Consider the following 24,191-nt stretch of genomic DNA (forward strand, 5'->3'; position numbering starts at 1 on the left):
CTTTTTGCTGCAGTGGCTGTTTAACTTACCGGTATGGAGAAAATGTTATTTGTAATTTCGCACTTTAGTTTATATCTTTTTGCTTCGCTTGTGATTTTTCTTGTATCTAATTCTACAATGATGAAAATTTCTTATTTTTTTTCAAAAGAGGCTAAATCATTGAGTGGATGCGTAGTTGATTTGACCTGGGTAGTTTTTTTCTTACAGTTTGACTGGAAATTTCAAAGCATGTTCTACATGAAAAGTTTACTACCCAAAATGACAAAGACCAGCATACAACCAATTCCATAAGATACACACACACAAACATGAGGCAACATGTCATCAAAACACGATTGTATAACATACATATATAGTCTATGGCACCATTTAATCATTTCTTTTTGTATTTTCCAGTAAGATTTGGAGTATGGAAGGAGCTACCTCGTACATCCCATGAAGCTGAGCGAAAAGGCTACAACAGAGTTAATGATATCTGCAAAAGTGAGTAAAAGGGATTTCACTCTTACATAATGTTTAACAGAAACTTATATTTACATTTGTTTTATATTCTGTCTTTTCTTTTTCAAACTTCAAAGCTTCATTTCCACTTCTTTTGAATTTAGATTTGTTCAATGAAACATGCAGCTTAGTAACAAAACCATTTTACTATATTAAGGTTGACTGTTGGAAACGAATGGATTACGAAATCCTATTTCAAATCCTTTCTTTTCTAAAAAAAATATAATTAAGGAAATATTAACGAAATAAGATTTTATATAAGCCTGACACAATCACTTGTTAAACACCACAGGCAAAATTTTCTACAAAAACATATTGATTTGTAATTTTCACGTCGCGTTGTATTTATTTCTGAATTAGGTGAGTTTTAAATGAAAGATGTCCATAAAATAAGCTGTAATCACAGTGATTAAACTTATCATTACCTGCTAGGAACAATATACAAACTCTGCTACCGGTGATTACAGCATTAAAAATCATTTCCGGAATGAGAGAAACCACCAATCAATACAGAATGTCTTTACACTATGTAACAACATTTTATGTACAAAACCATAACTTGTAACTTTACAACATGATTATAAATTTAGTAATAGCATGATATCTGATCATGTTCATAAGGTATCTGGACTAATATTCCAACAAGCTTATTTCCAATTTCACTGAGAAATCATATTCATCCTAATAAAGTGTATTTCCAAGATTAATACAGTCTATCATAGATACTTTATCATTTTTTCTTATATGGAAATCAAAGCACTGAGCAAACATTTATGCCAGACTTTTGTCATGGGTCAGTGATCAATTATGTCTAGTCTTGACCGTGGGACCATGCAACCCTAGGTGTGTTCTAATGCAATTACAAACTGATATACAGGAAAGTGAACCTCAATACAGGAGAAACTCTACTTTCTAACATTTTTAGGAGAATGAATCTAATCCTCTCAGTCAGTTCCTCACTCTCCCTGTTAAATCTGATCTTTGGTCAATGAACAGGACTTATTAAGAAGCAAGAATATGTGCCAATAGGAAACCATACTAATTTAATTTATGCCCCAATTTTGTCACTTTATTAAATCATGGCTGCTACCCCCAGCAGATTGCACCTATCAAAGCCGAAGCTTTTCTAATCAGCAATTTATCTGCCTTAACTTCAAAGCATCCCCAACATCATCTAGAAAATCCAACTGTATATAAAACTATATAGTGTCATCAAAGTAAACTGAATCCAAACAATTGTACAGAAGTGAACCTGCATCAGTCTGTTTTAATAACTGTCAATACCTTTATCAATATCTATTTGAAGTTAACTTAGCATTCCAAGTTAATTGATACTTAGACTAAAGATCAAAAACCTTCAGAACAAACAGATTACTGTAGAAGTTATCAAGTGTTTACCACTCCATGTGCTATAATCTTGTTTACTGACTTATACACAGACTAAATACTGTCTGGTGTACATGTAATTTTGTTAATTGACTTATACAGGTTGTTAACAAGCTAAATAATGCCAGCTCTCTGCTGATAAAACTTCATCTACTGTAAACTTGTTTACACACTGCAAACGGTTTGTCAGCTCTCAGATGAAATGATTCCATAACATTATAAGTTTTTTTGTTGCATAATGTCAGTTCTAAGTATTAAAGGGATCTGATGGGACTTGTCTTCATAGATTTTATTTTTGTTTACTAACTTAAACATGTGAACAGACTGCACACACTTTTTGACTTTGGTTGATACTGGATAAGATATTGTAATTTTCAGTTAAATAATCATCTAGCTTCATTAAATGTGCCCTAATGGAAAGCCTATAGGCCCTATCCAAATATTCCCAAATGTAACCCTACACAAAGTACTATACTTATGTTAGGTGTTCATTTATTTACTAATCATTAAAAATAAACTGGAAATACTTGTAACTCATAATCTGACAGTATAACACTGCTGTATTATTATGTATAATTTGACAGTATAACACTGCTGTATTAGTGTGTATAATCTGACAGTATAACACTGCTGTATTATTATGTATAATCTGACAGTATAACACTGCTGTATTATTATGTATAATTTGACAGTATAACACTGTTGTATTAGTATGTATAATCTGACAGTATAACACTGCTGTATTAGTATGTATAATCTGACAGTATAACACTGCTGTATTATTATGTATAATCTGACAGTATAACACTGCTGTATTATTATGTATAATTTGACAGTATAACACTGCTGTATTATTATGTATAATTTGACAGTATAACACTGCTGTATTTTTATGTATAATTTGACAGTATAACACTGCTGTATTATTATGTATAATCTGACAGTATGAACACTGCTGTATTATTATGTATAATCTGACAGTATAACACTGCTGTATTATTATGTATAATTTGACAGTATAACACTGCTGTATTATTATGTATAATTTGACAGTATAACACTGCTGTATTATTGTGTTCTGTATCAGTCACAAATAATAATATTAATAGTCATCTGTCTAAAAAATGTAATTAAAAGACCCATCTACTGAAGTGCACTTTTCAATGTTATATTAAATATCATTATCAAGTACCTATAAACCTTCACCAACAAAAACCTTTTTTCCTCATGACACTAATTGTAGCAGTATGAATTGCCTGTATATTTGCATCTAACATATGCTGTCAAAAAATACATTTTTTAAATCTAAAAAACAAACATGAGGTATAAAGAACAAATGTACACAAGGGGATCCACAATTATATAAAAACCTCTCACAAGTACTTTTCAGAACCACACACATGATGTAAAACATCCACTTAGATTGAAGTACAAATGGCAACTCTATCATGTCTGGCTTTTTTCAATACTTTATCAAAATGACAAGATTTTTCACCAAGACAAAAATTAAACTGCCCTCAGTTATCACAGCAAAAGAAATCAGGGTTTAACCAGTATTTTTCTTTTTAAATATAACATAGAAAACCAACCAATTTATTAATCACAAAAAGGTAAAGCTATATTATATATATGTTTCTTAAATTTTAAACTTTATTCTGATACTGTTAAACAAGTTATTTTCATGGATATTTTTTTTCCAATAAAACCATTATTCTAGTTTATTTCTGGACGATTTTAAAACCTTGAATGTAAGAGAAGAATAAGCTTAACATATTCATAGTTACATTTACTAAACTGAATTTTTTTTTTTTTTTGGGGGGGGGGGGGGGGGGTTGCTTTTGACTTATTTTAAGGATGACCGTTTTTTTCTTCAGATTGTTTTGGCCTTTAAAATCTTTCATCTCAAAATTTCAACTCACTCCCTCCTTTAAACAATCTCCAATTTGTCATTTCCCCAACCACACAGTCTTCATTTTTGGTTCTTCAGTTTCATGATGGTGGTTATTTAAGGCTTGTAGTACATTGGTGGTTACAAGTGAGTGATGTCCTAACTATGTTTTTTACCTATGGAATCATCAGAAAACATGTGTTCTTATGTAGTTAGGGGAACTAATTACTTCTCCAGTTAAGCCACAACAACATGTTCCATCTTTTCAACAGCCAGTGCCAAACATTGATAAAATTACTCAATCTGCTGATACCATTAAAACACTTCTTGTAAAACAATTAAAACTTTTGATAATCTTTATCGATTCTCATTAGCCAAAAGTTTGATTCATAATATCAAAACCATTCTGGTAGTCTTTGGCTTTTACAATAACATCTGGTGCACTTGAAGTGAAAAGTCAAATTTTCTAAAACACCAGAATCATTTCTCCTGCGCTTGAGGAAAATGATCAAACAATAGTAGGGATTTTTCTAATTTTTTTCTGAGATGTTACAATCAGACCAAACCAATAATAAAAGCAAATTGAGCTTCTGAAAGTTGACATGAAAAAAATGTCAACCGCTCGTCAAAAAAAGGCTAATATTAAACGTGATTATGCAAATGAATTCCAATGAGGATGTCACCATGAACATCTAAGAGGGTTAAGGTTGACACCTAATTGAACTAATATTACACAATTTTATTGCAAGAAAAAATCCAACAAACGGATAACTTTCAACATCTGGTAACCTAATCTAGTTTATTACTATAAGAAAAGCAGGCAACATCAGGCAGAAAACCTTCTGGTTAAATCAAAATTATCATCCAATAAGAAGAAACATGGAAACAAATTGCTGGAATTTACTCTAATGTTTAAAATATTCTTATTCTTCTAAAAAACTAATTTAGCTACCACAGAGAACTAAGAAATCACAGGCCAAATTTTCTGATTTTCAGTGGGGTTTTTTCATGAATTTACACAGTATCTATAAATAGTAAACCTGTGTTATTAGTGATGTATATCCCATACCTTTTTATTCATATTCACATGTGATATGTTTTGGTAGAATCTTTAAGTGACATTTATCAGTTCCACACTTTTATTATTCTACAGTAGTTTAACCTTTCATCAAAAAGTAATATACCCATCCCACATTATTATATTTGTGAAATTTATTAAAAAATTTAAATAAAAAATTGATTACAAATTGACCCTACTGTGAGTGAGTATGACGATTACCCAATAACATGAAAAATAAACTATCATAGAAATGACATTAATGTAAATGTTCTATATTTAGGAAAATATCGGAAGAATAACAGCCAGGCTTAATAGAATGTTTAAGAAATTTCTTGTATAATTTTTCCATTGAAAAATAATTTTTATTTGGAGTATGATCAAGTTAACCCTAAAATATCACAAAATAATTACAATAGAAAATGTTGTCAATGACAAAAATATGAAAAAGCAATTGAAAAGTATCTCTATTAGTCTGAAGAACAGCATTCGACTCAATAGACCGTATGTCGTAATACGATTATATCAAAGCTTTGATCTTATAACAAAGTGTGAGACGCTGATATTTCAACCTACCGAGATTAGATGTTTGCAACACAACAATGCAAATTTGCATACAATAGAAGTCTAAAAAACCACCATCTGACTGACAAATATATGGCCAAATCAGACAAGATTACTGTTACAGATTATCTCCATGAACGCAGAAATAAAAAAAGTTTTAATCCTAAGGCAGAAAATTGAGAAAGAATATCTGATATTTAAAGGGGTGGTCACACACACAGTATAACTATGGAACATTGATGATTATTCTTTATGTGCCATATGCAGCAAATCGCTTTATAAACAGATTTATTTTACCCACAAATAAAAGAAATTCTATCTCCAAAGTATTTACTTTTGCCTCAAAGCCAAATGATTTCATTCAAAAGTATCATTGATTTTTTTTAAAATCAGAATGACTAAATTAGTTAGTTTTCAAAAACTTGTTTCATTTAAGGGTTTAAGATAAGTCCATTTTTTTACAATTCATTATGTAACTTCATACAGCACCATGCCAAGCAATCCTAGTTTGACAGACATGTATATATATATATGGAACAACATATTGGAGAATTTCTGCAGAGGGCATGGTTGGTTTAGTCCACTGAGCAAGTCATAGTTAAACCAAAAGCAATTCAATGTTGTCCATATCATACCTATATGAGTAATTACTGATATCAATTATATATTCTAACTTGTATAAACAGCTTGTCCAGTATAATCTATAATTTGAATATATTAAATATATGATTAATAAGCATTTGTGAATCACTGATCCATAAGTATGACATACTGATGACTCTCATGACCTTCTTACATTACTAGTTCTAGGTAAAAAGTCATTCTTTATAAAAATACTTATAAAAACCTTTATCAGCAATTTGTACATTTTCCCTATGATCTTACTGCCTAACACTTTTCTATATCATGGATAGGACCTGATACTCAAAAATATTAGGAAATGAGGTCACATAACAGTGCAGCAACGTCACGTGTAAATGTCCACCCGCGTAAATATATCAATGAAATGCACGTGACTTCATTCATACAACCGAACAATTATCTCAACGTTTTGTACGCATAAAAGAAGTTATACTAAAAAATTCATTTTATTTCATATTGTCAAACCTAGCAAGCTCACTTGATATTCTTGCTGATAAAGTCAGTATCAAAAATAAAAATGCCATAAGCAGGGGCGAATTCAGGCGTGGGAATGGCGGGCGTGCGCCCCTCCCCTCCTAAAATTTGCAAAGCATGCATTGTCCTCAGCTAAAGAATATTTCATTAATTTTACCTCAGATAAATTTTTGCATCGCTCCGCTCGCGAAAATTTAAGTTTGCACCCCCCCTAACCTAAAATCCTGGATCCGTCCCTGATTATTCTATATATATCTATAGCTATAACTTAGATTAGTCATGAGTTTTGAAGAAATTGCAGAATATGTTGAGTAGATGGAAGATGCAAGACAAGGGGATGGGGGTTAATTCCCTTGTATCTAAAACCTTCAGAAGTGTCTGTATCAGTTAAACTCTACAGCATTTCAGTATACAGCAATGCCAGTCTCCTGACATCAAGACTTGATAGCCTTATATTCTAGAGCTTCAGAGCCTCAAATATGACATTTTGTCATGTCTCCTTGTATCAAACCTTGCATATAACATTTCATCATACTGATTAAACATCTTTGTAGTTCTTATAAAATGTTGCTAAGGAGAGACATATTCTTTAATCAATAAACGTACTGCTCACCTTGATTATCAAGGATTAAATGGACAATGAATCAATACCCTTGTTAGTCACATAATTCACCTGAAAAATCTCTCATGTATTCACCAGAAAAATGTGTTTAATTTAGTAATAAACTCATAGAAAAAATCAGCCCAGACCCCTAGACTGGGTAGGAACTCATCAATCTCATATCCAACTGGTGATTGTCAATGACTTCCGTCTTCTCAAATTATCACGTTTTTACCATTTATAAAACAGAACCCTGCTAGGAAGTTCTGCTGTATAACAATGGAAGCTAGCTGTAAACCCTCCTCCTAGTTTAACGTATATAGAATATCTTACTAAGACTGTAATTGTCAAGTCGTAATGATCCATAGTAGCGATTTAAATTAAATGAGGTGTTAATCTTTAAATAATGAATTAATTGGTGTCAACTTTTAGAATTGATAATCAGACAGAACTTTCGCATTTCAATCTATAAGTTCACTAAGAGCGAAAGTAACAATTTTTAATCTAACACGCAAATGATGCAAAGTTTCCGTAATGAAATTCAATATTAAGTTGTTTAACTTTTAATGAAGTGTCAATTTACGAATTAAGTTTTCATTTGACAGATTTTTTTGTAAGAGAACGATTTTTTCCCATCATGTTTGAACCTCACCACTCAGGGGACCAGATTAAATGCAAATAGGTATATAATATAAAAGTTTTAGTCCAAAGTTTGGTAATGAAATGGTTCATCATTCATAGTCACTTAATGGTTCAGTTTCATTCCATTCACCAACAAGTCAACATTGTTTTGACTTAAAATATTTTCATTGAACCATTTCCATCTTTTGCTAAATCAGCCTATTTGACCAAATGTATTGGGAAAGATAGTCTGCTGGGGTACATGTACAGTGACACAAAAATTCCCTGAAATAATAGGAATAATCATTATATCAACCTAAATCTATTGCTTTTGTTCCTTTTTCTATCTAAATGTAAGTAATTTTCATTAGCACGACACTGAACGATTTAGACAAAGAAATATTTTATATTGAAATATGACAGAAGACTTCTCATAAAACATATTTCTTCCAATCAATACTACAAGTCTTAACTCCTAAAATATAATCATTCTACTCAGGACGGATATTGGTACAGACTTCAGATAATAAAGCTTTTGTATATAGTCAGTATCGGAAGAACTCCACGGTTCCAATATAAAAACACAGGATTTTCTAGAACAAACAATTTCTATTTGTATTTACTATTTAAGTACAAACTTTTATGCAATTACGGAACTGTAAATATTGATTAAGGTTAATAAGTACACAACTGGGTATATCTTAGAAATAATGTTTACAGGCATTTTCATTGACATAACAAGGTGAACGAGTGCAGATTTTCTTTGGTAATCCGTGACTTCCCACGTTATGTAAAAGTTCAGTCATTTAGAGTTATCTCCCTTAATTTCCACCTACAAACAGATTAGTAAGATTGTAATTTTAATCTTGATATTCATGAAACAAGGCATTGTCTATGCATATTTGTCTCATATCTATTCCCATATTGACTACACCAATATTTAATAAGATGAATATTTTATTTTCTAATCCTATATATATACATGTAAGTTCATCATTTTCCTGCATTTCATGTAAATATCTGGATAAACCTTTATCATGAAAACTCAGATCTAAAAGTTGGGGTAGACAAATAGTAATAAAATTCCTCTCTATAAACTTTCTTGACTCAAACTATTTCAAAATTTACTGGACCATTTAAAAATTTAGATTCATGCTCAAATACTCTATTCAAAACTGTTATTAGGTCCTGATGAAATTCGAATGTCAGAACTGAACTATGCCTGTTTATCTTATGAGCCAGAAAATGTAAAGAGATTCCATCCATCATTACCAGGACAAAGGCAGAAACAATTGTATCTAATTAGACCATGATGGAGAAACCATTTATTTTCAAAATGTTGTTTAAATAATTACAAGTGCTTGAAATCAATCACCTGCAATAGGTAAACCATTAAGACAGGTTCTCTAAGACATCTGTTCTTACATCAAAGACTATACACAATAACTTTAACTTGCTATTCTCTGTTTTTTGTAATTTTATTAGGTAATATTAGTAATCTGTACAATGGAGCAGAGAATTCTTTGATGCCATCTTCTGTAATGAGGCATGACATGACTGAAATAACTCGTTTGTAACTCACTCTGATATACAATCTTAGAACTCCAGCCTCATGTTTTGGTTGTTTTTTTTCTTTATATTTCTTCTTTTTTTTTTAGGAATATTTGGAAAACAATGATAAAATCAAGATGGCTTATATAATTATTGGTTTTTCTTATTTTTTTAGCTTGCTTTCTTAATGAGGTATTTACACCCACATCTCTTTTAACTAATATTAAATTGTGCGATTTTTTTTCTTTGGAATTCGTTTTCATTGATATTTTTTCATAAATCTGCTGCAAGATACAACAAAAACAATAAGTTTGTTTGACTTGCAGTAAAATTACAGTTTGATATTTGTGCATATTTATCTGCAGACACGAAGATATTTTTTCTGACTACTTCATGAATAAATCTAACTACAAAAATATGACTGTAAGTCTGTCCTTGTCACAATTGTCAGAATAGCTCAATACTGTCTACCTCTAATACTGTACAATCCATTCAATTGCTTTTTTTTCCAATCCAATACATAATTTACTGCATGTTTTATCAATCAATGCATAAAAAATCTCCACTATCAGTCAAAGCCGACCTGTATCAGGGAGATCATGCTGTTACTAACGACAGGTTTCTATACAATACAAGATATTAATTATTTACTCCTTTGGTATACTACTTGTCAGTTTTCTAATCATATCTTCAACCAATTTCTGTGAACCTTTTTGAGGTGAAGTGTAATTGAGCATTCATATTTTGCATTTTAAATCACTGAATAACATTTATATTAGTACTACTAGAACGAGTTAGTCAACCATTGTCTAACATCTTTTGAGGATTTCTTAATGTAAAGGAAGTTTACATCTCTAATTCATTCAAAAATTTCAGCTAACTGTTGAGCTTTTCAATGAAGGTTGATTTAGAAAAGACTTCAGCAGATCTAGAAATTTCTTTTCAGGAAAAAAATGGGAGATTCTTGGGGGTTCCCTCTAATTCTTGTCCACTTTTACATGATTCCCCCTAAAAAATCAGAAAAATGCCTTGGAGGGGGGGGGGGGGGGGGGGGGTGTCATGATCTCAGGAATCCATGCTTACTGAATCTTCCATTGTAATGTAGCAAAATCTTGAATATAAAACTATATTAGAATTGAAACTCTAAGCCTTTACACAGCCATATCATAAAGTTGTTGTTCTCCTAATCATGTTTGGTATAGAGAACATTCCTAATGTTAATCACCAACATCTCACACTCATAATCAATAGTTTTACACTGACCACCAGTTTTGACAGTCTGGTCACCTTCTATTCTACTCTCCAAACAAGCTTGACCAGCTGGTAAAGATCATTATTTACTGCATATTAACAGTATCTATGATAGGGATCATCAAGGTATAAGATCAGCCTTCTCCAATTGATCTTCAGATTTATAGCTCACTGGACATCGTCCATTCTGTAGCTCTAATGAAGCACTACTTTTAAGTATTATTATTTATTGTAACCAGAAGCTGGACAGATCTCATTTTAATGTGAAACAAATGATCCCTGCTATGATTTAATGACTGCTCCCTCTAAGTGTGAGTTAATTAATTACAAATATATCATCGCTACAATCAGCGTCCATGATCTCCTTGGCATTAGTTAGGAAATAGGCTACAGATGAGGGATAAAACTTTCTTCAAAAACACCATGTTCATGTTCACAAACTTTAAGTTATCTGGGATAAATTACAATTGACAACAGATGAGTGATTAAATTTTCCCTACAATTAGCATTCTCCTTTTCATATAAAAGCTTTAAATTTACTCTGGGATAATACAAGGGGATAAGTTTAAAATTAGTACAACATGAGGAATAAATTTTTTCCATAAAATCAACACATTTATTTTCGAGACATGTAATGTCATATGTAGCATAAGCTAAATGAGTTAAAAGCCAGGGGATAAACATACTATTGGCAACAGATGGATGGTAAAAAATAGATCTTAAAATGAATTTAAGACCCAAGTTACAGTCTGCACCAAAATCTTTTCCAACTACTCAGTAGTCCGAAGACCAATATCCCAACATTTTCCTTATGTGTCTTAACAAAGTTTTGCAAATACTTAAGTGGCTAACGGTGCAGACTGAAGTTAAAAACCTTCATGGTTTTGGTATCACATTGGAAAGTTGCAAACATTTTTGCAATCAGTGATATTAAAATTTTTTAAAGGGGATTTCTTTCATTTTTACCCATGATGCCATTTTTTTTTATCCTGTTAAAATCTGATTAAAGCTAGATCTCCATCTGCTATTAATGCATGGAGGTCTATTAAAACCCAATATGGTGTCAAAATCAAGTGCCTTTTTAACTTCAAAATTCACTGTTTAATAATATTAGGTGATCCAATTTTCTGAATTTTGTATGTAGAACTTTTTCTATCAGTAAACAAGATTCTGCAAGAAAAAACCCAAACGAAAATGACATATTGTAATTAAAAAGGAAATCACAAAAAAATCTAGAGAAAAAGACAAAAGGCTTAATACATTATATGAAAGTGATAATGGTTTCAATTTAACCTTTTCTTTTGTGTTTCCTGGTTACAAATTAAAATCATTGACTTCGAGGGTTTCTTCTCTTAATTAAACACCCATTAATCAAAGGTCTGCACGAAATCCAAAAAAGTTATGCAGGAACTCTTCAATGCTTCAAGATGTTTCTGACAGACAAAAAAATTGTGCAAATTACATTTAATATGAAAAAGTTGATGACTCAATTACAAAAAAGAAAGATCCTATTTACTTGAAGTAGCGTTAGGACACACTCGATGACTGGCCCCCATTATAATTACTCCTCTGTGTATTGTTGACAATGTCCTATTAATTGGTAAATGATTTTGGTAAATTAACATATTTTTGTTTGGGAATGTAATATCCGTTCTATAAAAAAAAACATGTCTACCAAAATATCTGTAAATGACAGAGCTTTGATTGGGATGTATATTGCCAATTGATATCAAGGTATAATTTACTCATAATCGCTATTAATATATTCAGGAATATATAGTATAAGGGAACACAAATTTTTAAAATATACCAGTACAAAATTTTACGTCTCTAAATTTTGATAGGATATTTATAATGATTATACATTTTAACACGCTTGGCTTAATTGTAGAAGACCATGAATGTTGATCTCTTGATGTCTTTTAATTTACTTATGTCTTTACGATTGCTGTCTCTTTGACATTATATATATATTTTATATCTCCTTATATTCATCGTCAATACCCATTGCTTTCTATTATATATAAAATTTTATAAAATCTATTTTTGATTCATTTGACAAAAAGGAAATCAAAAACTCGTTCACATTTTTTTCATTAAAAAAATACTAATTTGCTTAAATGGCTGTGATAAAACAATAATAAAAAAAACTAGAAGTTAAGAACTGTGATTGCATCACACTGTCGTGCCACTTGATTGACAGGGGGAGTAATAAAGTGTAAAAATCTCTTCCTTTTTACCTGAATCCTTATTACCAAAAGTTAATAATACTGAACCACATAAAACACCATTACAGTCATTAAAACAATGGTAACTAGGCCTAATCCGTAATCTTTCCTTTACTGTGATTTCCCCCATTGTTCTCGGACAGACTTCGGAGATGGGAGACAATGATGACAGTCTCTCGTTGACAAATTGATTCCATATCTAATGGGGCATGTTGTATTGTGAAATGGACTTATTTGATCTAAATTATTGTTGATTAACTCTTCTTTGTTCTCATCAATGGATAAAATTGATGGAAAAATTCTCACAATAAAATAAAACCTGATAATATTTACTGAAAAAATATTCAATATTCAATCTAATTTTTTTATTTCATTTTTTTTGCAAAAGGCATTTATCAAATATTTGCTATATTACTGATATCTTTTATTTATACAATGATTATTTATCTTGTAGCTACAATGAGCAAATATATTCAATTAACTTATGGTAATCTTTTTCAAAGTATAAAGACAAAACACTTCAGCACTTTAGCTAGTTACACAACATTTAGGAGTCAGGAACATAGATCATTTAGGAGTAGGGCCAAAGTAAGAGTGGTTAGCTTAGAGTATGGGTAAACATAATGTTGGGATGTGGGTTATGATACATCTCTGTCTCTCGGTCATGTTCTGTAGATTTTTTTTGTAGCAAGTGGCATTAAAGTATTATCCTGCAAATAGTAAAAAGATTATTGGACCTAAATATGGTTGAAAGATTACACACTGGAGTTTGAACCTTCATCCATAAACAACATTGCCTATTTGACTATTCTTCACTAAATGTAGAAGACAAATTGTTCATGCACTAAAATATCAATGGGACTGTATCATAAATATCAAAATATGACATCAAAATTCATTTCTTCCACATAATTCAATATGTCACAATCTCCAATTAGCAAATGGCTGCAAACCAATTCAAAGCCATTTTCAATTTCTGAACCAATATAAAAAATACCCATTCAATGATTCATAGTGCCTTTTGTCTTAATTTTCTATAATTTTTACAATCTGATTCGTTTTGTTTGTTCTGAAAGGTATCCCGCATGAATTAATTACAACAATGGGGACTTATATAATGAAGGATCAATGTTTATTGTTCCCAAGCTTAGTTTCCATCAGACTGTGCTCTGGCGCTACTTTTCTTTCTAATGACATAATCCTATCTTTAATTGCAATTGCTTTTTTATACACCTGAGATGACAAAACTGAGAAGTGTTGTCACTGCAAGAGAAGTAATTAGCTACCTGATGTCTGTCGCACCTGTGTAACCTGTCTGTATCACGAAGACGTGCATCGTGACTCATTACGCACATGAAAATTATTAAACACAAGATTCAACATACGGTTAAAAAGCCAATTATTTAAGTAATGGTTGGCTCTTTTATTTCTGTAATGCATTATGCAAGATTAAATCCAAAAACCCATTTTTCTTTTGAAGACCTCTAAAATATGGAAAAAGAGATTAGAAGGGATTATGTCAATCATTTCACATCAAATAACATAAACAATCTCGTTATCATTTTATATCCAAATAAATCAATATCCTAATTGATATTTTTTAATATTCTACATTTCTTCACCTCAAAAAGATTGTTTTCAAAACAGACAGGCTGACATGTTTACATTAACGACACCATGAAAAGGTGGTTGTCTTTACCCCTGGACTTGTTGCATACTACTATTCAAATTGTAACTGATTGGTTCTAGAAAATAACAAACACCATGTACAAGCTCATTCTCAGACAATCGAAAATTTCTTTCAAAAATAAATATGAAATCACATTCAATATGCAAACAGCTTCAAAACTCTTCAAAGTACTGGTTATTTTGCATTCTGGTTGACAGACAGGGATACAGAACAACTGAAAGACACCATGGAACCTGTCAATCAAAAGTCATGGTTCCAGACATTAAGTGTAGGATTAAATAGTCAGACACATTAATCTCCAGGGATTGCAGGAATGATTGATGCTGATAAACCATTATTAAAACAATTGACAAATTGGCTGTGAAATATTTGGACAAGTATAGTGGTCACTAAATATTTCATAAAGAAACTTGTATCAATCTGAAAACACAAGGGCCTTTATCAATGATATCATTCTGACTGGCAGGAGTCAAATTGCATGTTCTTTGTAACATTGATTCTGATTGGATAAAAATCAAAATTTTAATGAGGGTAAAATCCAGGTTTACCTTAGAACCAACATTGACAACATCATGACAGTGGCACCAAACAGACTGCTGTATTTTAAAAACCAAAATATACATATAAACATCCTTTTTTGGCTTATAATATGATAGAGATGACCATATAACATCTGAGTGCTTTACAGCCTTTTGATGCTTTAATTAGAATGATTGGTCTACAGCTATTAGAAGAATACTTATAGATTATAACATGCCCTTTTCCATATTGGCCCTGGTATCATCCCCAGACTCCCATATCTGCCTGAGGCTTTAGCCGAGGGTCGATATGGGTCGAGGGATGATACCAGGGCCAATATGGAAAAGATATGTTATAATCTATTTATCACATATTTAATTTCTGCAGAAAAGAGAAAAACGTTCAATTATAACTACTTGATTAACCACAACAGGTAAAATCTAAAAAAGATTATCACATTTTCCATTATTTTTTTTTTTCATTTACTGCGTACAAATTTATTGTAACATTCCCATTATTTATGAATATGGTGATATACAAAAGTGATAATTTGCCATAGCTAGGGCTAAATCGACAATAGTTGGTTGGACATTGTTACTAATGGCCATTGTAGTAGAATTCTCATAATTTTCAATACAAACACCGTCATTGTCGTTAAGGGTGCAATGACGTCACATCATTTGGAATCGGGACACAATAACCAATAACCACTTTTTTGCCCCGGGTAGCAATATGAGTAGGACAATTTTGCGGTTATTACATATGCAAAACCCAATGTTTTCATAACAAATATGTGATAAATGTTATTATAAACCATATACATGTATTATTAAGTAAATAACTTTCAAAGTCACATTTCACTTAAGCTAAACACATATTTGCACATAAAAATGATAGAGCAGACATGTTTTGGCTGATTTTTTTTAAAAGACAATCACTTTGAGCGACTCCTTACTTAATTACTACAAAGAATCTTTTATCCTGGGACAATACTTAAATGTGTTTTAGTATGTCCAGCAGACTAATTTCTATTTATTTATTTATATCTTGTCTGGACATTAAAGGTGGTCACTTCACAAAGTCTGTTGATGGAAGTACCCAGACAGAACATATTAAATATCTAATGCAGGAAGCACCAAAATGTCACAAGTTTGGAAAAGAGTCAAGAGTACGGAGAAGCAATGTCTATGAATTTATAAAAAATGATTTTTTGATAATACTCAAAATGATGTGCAATCCGATCTATGCATTATGTAAAATCCAGGGGAAATCCTGCGAGAGCAATGATAGGACTTCCACATGATAATGGAATAAATTGTCCACAATTGCTTAAGTTGACGTAAATAGCTTATACAACCTCCAGAGAATACCAGACAAGTTGATTAATGCATGAAGCTCTGCTCTTTTTGTATATCTACTAAGTACAAACTCTATGTAATATACAATTCAATACAACATAATCTATGATCTCCCAATGCCGTAGAGCAGCAGAACAATTTCTTGTCCCTGTCATTGAAATTGTTGTTAAGAATAATTCCGTAATCAGACATAGCGGAATTGTTTGGGGTGTGATTTACATTACAACAGAAGGATGTTCAGCTCCCGTTGATAAACATGTCAATATAAAAGCTACTTTTTTTAAATTCCTCTTTCTGTTCATTTGGTTTGCTATGATTATTAGAAGATGAAATCATTCATGGAAAACTTCATGTTTTCCACAACAGATTTAAAAGTTTCTGTATTTTACAACCAAATTACATAAGAGAAGGGTTTCATTCATTTCCTAAGTTTACGTTTTTACTATCCCACTATAATTGCAGCACTGTCAAAGTTGTCATCATTGTAAAGGTTGATTGAAAGAATGAGGACAAAAATCAATATGAAGTTTAAAGGAAGTGTAACATTTTATTACAAAACTCTTCACTGTTTTTATTAATAAAGATAATTTTCCTAAAATGTTAAAGTTTTCAGAAATGTATACAGAAATTGAAAAATTTGTTTCATTAGATTAATAACTTTTCTCAGAGCATTTAAGTTCAAGGGTTTATCTTCCATGCAGTTTCCCAGTAAAATAACAAAACATACAGTGTCTATTGAAGTCTAAAATTACAAAAAAACAAAGCAAATTAAATCCACTTTAATGAAGAATATAACACTTATATCAATATTTTCTTTCTTGCAGCTAACCAATACCATGGGTTTTTGTATAGAAGATTAGGAGATACAAAAGATATACCAATATATGATTTAAATGGCTGGATAGCTGGAATTCAAGCTATGGTTAGTACACATTTTAAAATTAGAATGGATGGGTTGTGAGAAATTAGGCAATGGAAAGACTCTTGTTTATCTCACTTGTATGCTATAAAATCTTAGGGAAGTCATAAAGGATACTGTGGATTCATATATTTTCATGTGGACCAATTTTCATGGGATGAGGAAAAACTTGCTAATATTGGCCTATACCCTCTAAATCCACCGGGAACTGCAGCTTTTTCCACCAATAAAACTGGCCACCACAAAATAGCCAACAGTGCTGAAACTGGTGTTAAATACCAATCAATCAATCCATCTAAATCCACAAAAACTATAATTCTAAGAAAAATAATGAATCCAAAGATGTAACAGTTTACCATAACAAGAACAGATTTACCTTTTGGTACAGTGTATTTTAACTCTTATCACTACAAAACAGCTTCCAAAAAAATAGACAAAGAGGCCTCTTTTACACTTTTTTCAAATCTATAAATATGAATTTAAAAAAAAAACAGAAATAGCTTTAACATAATAAAAAGATCCATAACTTAAACCATGAAAAAGTTGCATCAAATAATTTGACAAAAGAGTAAATAAAATGAAATCTTCATAGTGCTGACTGAAATAGAAATAGAAATACAGTTTCTGTCTTACATATACTCAAAGTCTCCTTTTATACATATACTCAAGTCTCCTTATATACATATACTCAAGTCTCCTTATATACATATACTCAAAGTCTCCTTTTATACATATACTCAAGTCTCCTTTTATACATATACTCAAAGTCTCCTTTTATACATATACTCAAGTCTCCTTATATACATATACTCAAAGTCTCCTTTTATACATATACTCCAAGTCTCCTTTTATACATATATTTATTACTCATTTTTTTACTCTGGGGGGAGAGTAAAATATATCCTATGCTTTTCTTGTTTTGGATTTTGAATTCATGTGTTGCTGTCTGATCGACATATACTCCAGTCACCTCCTTTTATTCTTTAATACAACAAATTATACAGATACAGTCATTTTGATCAGATTGTGAGACATAGTATCTTAGAGAACCAATACTGGAACCTTTAATGTTTTCTAATATCAGCTCAATTTTCTATACTTTATGTAAATTCAATCTTTGAATCTTGATAGAAGATATCGACTTGAGAAGGAAACCCATATATAAAGATACAGATAAAGACCATAGATAAAGCTAATTAAAACTAATTATAGTCATTTTCAAGATGATAACATAGAATATATATTTTCAGATTCTTTGAAATTTTCATAATCATTATTGAATGGTTGATATATATTCTCTTTGATAGCACTATATCATTGATCAAATCAGAAATAATATTTAAATATTTTATTAACCCCTATTTTGTTACCCATCATGCGAAGTCATAAAAGTCAATGTAAAGATAATTACTAGAACCATCAATTGTAGCATTAATAAAATTACCGTTAACTTTTTGTCATTTTTATACCCTTTTATATCAATTTTTTGAAATTTTCTTAATTTATTAGACAAATATTTCTTTATTAGTCACAAAATTAAAACTTATCCCCTGGATAGAAAAGGATTTCTATGAGGGTTTTTTTATGCATGTGTTTTTTTTTTCTACATTTTTTTTTTTACAAAATACAAATACCAGGATATTTGAGAAGTTTGATTCCAGAGAGTCTGACACTGAAGTGAAATTTTCAATATTCTTGTCATTTTATGTTGGAAGCAAACAAAAAACAATGAATCAATAATCCTAATGTACATCATGGAATGAGTTATAGCTTAATAATAGATACAAATTTTATATTTTTCACAGAAATTAGCCTTGACCACTTGATCTTAAATCTAATACTTAATAATTCAACTGTTATTTTGTAAGAAATATGGAAATTCCATGTATGCAAAAACTAAAAGTGTTGGAGTATCATACTGACTCCATATCTTTGTACATTATTTTGTTAAGATTAAAGTCAAATATCATACACTCTAGGAATTTATAGTCAAAACAATTGTCAAATCGTGGAGGCTTCTTTGATGATTTTTATCTGTCTCCTTATTTGGACAAAATACAACTGAACATCCTAAGATCCAGACTAAAACTTGAAATTAGTGATATTCAATGTGAAATTTTGAATGCCTTTTGAGTTTTATTGAAACTAAAATTTCATTGTACAACACTCTTTATGTAAAGGAAAGGTGGCACATTGTTAATCTTCTAGGATTTATAATGAAACCATATACAGCAGATGAATTAAACATATTATGAATTAAAAAACTTCAGTTGTAAAGGGATTCTGCACCATAAGGATGATTTGTGGAAGAATCAAGTCATAACTTCAATTAATTGTCATGAAACAGAATATATGAGATAGTTTAAATGGAATGTTCAAGTCCCTAGGAAGTTACAAACTCATTTAAAACATACAATGTGAGAATATAACACCACATCAAATAAAGGAATCCCCTTTAACAGCTTTGTTTTACTTTCTTATCATTATATCAAAACACTTATTTTTTTCAAATTAAATTCCAAATTTAATAAACATTAATATATTGAACTATAAAGCCATGTTATTTTTACTGTATGGTTATATAGGTGGCTACTACTTTATGCGTTTATTGTTTCTATAGCACTTGAAAGTAATGTGAATGTTGGCAATTTCAATTGTGAAAATTGTACAAAAGATTGAATCTACAATAGAGAAAAATTGTCTCACCATCAGATAAAACAGGATACATGTGTTCATATATTTGGTCCTTTTAAACTCTGACCTTATGAAAAATATAAATATTTCAGATAAAAATTTCTTTATAAGTTTAACACCTATTGTGGACCTGCTCATCAATTTTTTCAACATCAAAATTTTCTAATTTCTAAATTTTAGCTATTGAAGTCATATAAAAGTTGAAAACCATATGAACATTCTTATTACAGAAAATGAGGGTAACAGTCACACTTTTCAAGACACTGAATGCCCCATAAATCCATTTATTTAAAAAAAAAAAACAAAAAAAAACAGAGAATAAATTTTTACCCTACAAACTATTACTGATAGGAAGCCTTGTGTAAAAAGCTTTTAGCTATACAACATATCTGATATCATTCCTATCTGATGAACACATTCAACCACAAACAAAAACTGAAGGCTATTTATATAATATGGATTCTATCAAACTTGCAGAAAACTTTAAGAAGAACAAAGAAAAACTTTAACGTTTTGCTCATTTAGATGAAAGCAAGTATGAAAAAATGTGGACTTTGTGTTGATTCACTGTCAAAATGTCACGTTAGCCTCAACGTCCCTCTGAGAAATGATGCTAAAGTCATCATCATTTTCTAAATGCATTTTGCATCCATTAAACTAATTATCAAAATGGCAGCTCAGCAGTACAAACCAAAAAATGATGCTTGGGGACATTTTAATGTAAAAATTTCTTAAGAAACATTGACACCATTAGACCATTGTCACTGAATAAAAGAAACCTAAACAAATCATTAGGAATCTAAACAACAGCACATTGTGAGCACCGACCTCAGAATCTTTTAGAATGAGATGACAATTCTGTGTTTGATGTGATAATACGACCCATGATACCAAATCTTGTCCACTTCTTGGTCATTATGATGAATTCTTGACCGTTAGATAGGAACTATAGGGACAGCAGCTAATGGTGGAGCATCTGTTTATAATTGAATAATTTCTGAAGAAACTTAAAGAAACATAAATCTTACATTATTGGTCATTTTATCTTTGATTCCCCATTGAGTTTATCAATCCCCCTGACATAAATTGTCCTTATCTTCTGCACTTTAAACATGAGAAAGGAAAAAAAAAACTGATTTTTATTTTGATAAATATGAATTAATGTTGATGTTCATCTGATATATCAATTGGTCAGTTTAGCAGCAGATAAAAAGCTGAGTAAACAAGATTGTATCTATTTAATATGTCATATCTTAGGTTCATTTTTACCACATACTTGAGAGTTCATCAAATTCTATCAATCCATAATTCAACTGGTCAGTTTAAAAATGAAGACTGATAGGTTTACAAGATTTATCAGGGTTTGTAATACAGTATTAGATAGACCATTATAGATAAAATCTTCATCCCTATACTGTCACAACCATAGACTCAAAACACTGAAACACTCGTATACTTAAGGTCAAAAGGAAGGAAAAAATCATTTACTTGGTTTCAAAGTGACAGCTTTTTATATATATATTTAAATAAATATAAACTAGACATATTTTGGGATACAAATATCAGTGATTGACTAGTAATATTATTTATTTTTTTAGTATTACATGTAACTACACGTAATGAAATGTGTACCATTTAATGAGAGTGATCAATGTTCTTGACTACCCAAAATGGAATGATTATCTTCTATATTTGGTTTCTAAGTTAAATGTGTGATCCACAAGTATGATTTATTTAACAAATTCATTGTAAGAAAGGAATAAAGTCTCAGAGAAAAATATGCCATGCAAAGACCAGAAATACAGCACCAAAAAAAACAAACAAAAAAACACTATCAATAAAAGTTTTTACATAATCATTCTATATTCTACAGATCTGAAGATCGGCATAAAATCTCCACAATAAACCCCTGTAATACAGAGGATCGTCTACAATAATTGTCTCTTCTGTTATTCAGATAAAAAATAAACAGGTTCACATTGCAGAAACTAAACTCAACTCATACCACATCTTCTTATTTCTATCAAGCATTGTCTGGTAATAACAGAATTTTTCCTGAAATCTGCTTTTTAATAAATACACATGCTGTATGATAACAATACTCATTAAATAAATAAAGCATTTAATTTGATATCATATGACATTGATTTTTTGTCATTAGGATTTGATGTTTTGTTACGGATCTCAATAAAGCAGACAATTCTTTGTAATGTATCAATTAAACATCTAAATATATCCTAATTTGTGCTGCCTATGGCTTCTCTGGAAATAGACATACATGTACTTAAGATATAATTACTCTATTATATGAAACACTCCTTATAGATTTGAAGTAGTACGTAATATAATAGTGACTGGTTTTCAGACATACCGACAGATGTGACTGATAAGGTTTTTTTTCCATTTAAAGACATGGATAAAAGAAGATGTGGGGTATACATAACATTTTTCAAAACATGCTTTGAAATTATTTCTTGGTTTTGAAAGAAATGCTCATAGATATTCAATATTAGGTCAATGTACTTTTTTTGTATCAGGCTTAGAAACTGGGGAAGGGTGAGGTTTACCGAGCTCTTCCACTGTTTCATGCCGAATATAAAAAAGTTGACATTTTTCTGACATTGACCTAATATTGTTTTTTACTGCAGCTTAAAATGGCTACAATTATAATTATGCAAATGTCAACACAAATTTAAATCATATTTTTCATCCCAAAACGAACCTCAAGTTGTGAAGAAAAGTGGTGTGGTATAAAATCAACACTGCACGAAATACCACTTTGTTACTATATTTGGAAGATAAAGACAACAGGAAGTGTTAATAAACAGGCCGTAGTAATGCATTTCATAGTCATAGTCACAAAGGTACAGATAAGTGTTACAGGGAACACTGTACATTTATTTCCCGTGCCGGAGGGAGATATGAAGATTTGTTCACCCAAGAATATTCATATTTCACGAGGGCTCTGCCCGAGGGAAATATGATTTTTTCGAGGGTGAGCAAATCTTCATATCTCCCGAGGCAAAGGGAAATGAATGTTTTATTCCACTGCCTATGCTTTGTTTACTATCAATACATTAAATATTATTTTTGCATACATTTTTTTTTCTTATCCGCTTGTTTTTGTAAGTCAAACTAAACACGACATACCCATTGAAAAACAGTAAGGATCAAAATTTAATTATAAGTCTTTTTGTTTTATCGTATGAAATAAATTTGAACATGATAATGATTTTTGCTATCGCTATTTTAAGAAGAATAAGAAGTTCAAAACGTTATGTACATTAGCCGCGCGTAACGTCGCACGAAGTAATCGCGACATTTCAGAGGGGAATATGATCCTCAGAATGGAATATGAAGATTTGTTCAATGACATGTGGGATAGTCTCAACCAATCAAATATTGATTAAACTATCAATATGTTTAAACAGTGGAATAATAACTTTTAGAATAGGGACCTTACACAATGATGACTGGTTTACCCCTTATTCTTTTAAAGCCTTAAGTTAAAAGAAGCAAAACTGAAGTGTAAGTGATTGGTAGAGATTGTGAAGATGACATTATTAAGCATCAAAATCTGTCAGAATTCATTCTAAATTTAAAATCAACAAAACCTCAATGAAAAGCTTTTAAAACATGAGTATATTTTATTTCTTATTCACTGCATTTTCTTTTTCCCCCCCAAAAAAAACATTTTACTTTCAACTCACAAACGAATTCCTTCGCACTTAACTTTATTCTTCCATGTAAAGACATATCACTCCTAAATCAGGCCACAAATTTAATTCATTTCTATTAGCAGTTTATAAATATCAAATCCTCTCCTCACTATAATCAGCAGAGGAAGAAACTCCTAATCTAATGAAGAAATCGTAATGAATATCTGTTGCATGCAAACTTAAAACAATCAACTGACATTTATAAAAATATGCTTTAAAACAAAAAGCAGCAATTTCTTGGATTGATTTCTTAAATGAACGTTCGACAGATGACGAGAGAGACATGCAATCCTGTTTACTGATGGTTTGTGAAAATTGAATGAAAACCGATTCATGACAGAATTTGTTTAATTTTAAAAGCTTTAAAATGTTGTTCATTAAATTTACACCAGAAGTTGAGTGGGATAAAATGAAAAATCTATCACATTTAAAATATCCTTAGAGAAATTATTGAAATATATATTCTCAATTCAATGTTTGCAAAGTAGATGCATTTTAATTGTGTGTTAACTTCATGAATGTTCTTCT

The 24,191-nt window shown here is 30.7% G+C and overlaps 2 protein-coding genes across 3 annotated transcripts in view; one reads left to right on the forward strand and one right to left on the reverse strand.

The window, feature by feature from the left end:
* LOC127704886 (cysteine--tRNA ligase, cytoplasmic-like) overlaps positions 1 to 24,191 on the reverse strand; it is a 223,621-nt gene that overhangs the window by 174,742 nt on the left and 24,688 nt on the right. The gene's annotated exons all lie outside the window — the stretch shown is intronic.
* The window catches only part of LOC127704892 (uncharacterized), a 94,054-nt gene that overhangs the window by 54,624 nt on the left and 15,239 nt on the right, over positions 1 to 24,191 (forward strand). Inside the window, exons 2-3 of the mRNA XM_052209127.1 lie at positions 397 to 483; positions 17,156 to 17,253. Coding sequence (XP_052065087.1) covers positions 397 to 483; positions 17,156 to 17,253 — 185 coding nt within the window. The remainder of the gene's footprint in view (positions 1 to 396; positions 484 to 17,155; positions 17,254 to 24,191) is intronic.

Source organism: Mytilus californianus, unplaced genomic scaffold (genome assembly GCF_021869535.1).
Source record: "Mytilus californianus isolate M0D057914Y unplaced genomic scaffold, xbMytCali1.0.p SCAF_6, whole genome shotgun sequence".
Classification (NCBI taxonomy): Eukaryota; Metazoa; Mollusca; class Bivalvia; order Mytilida; family Mytilidae; genus Mytilus; species Mytilus californianus.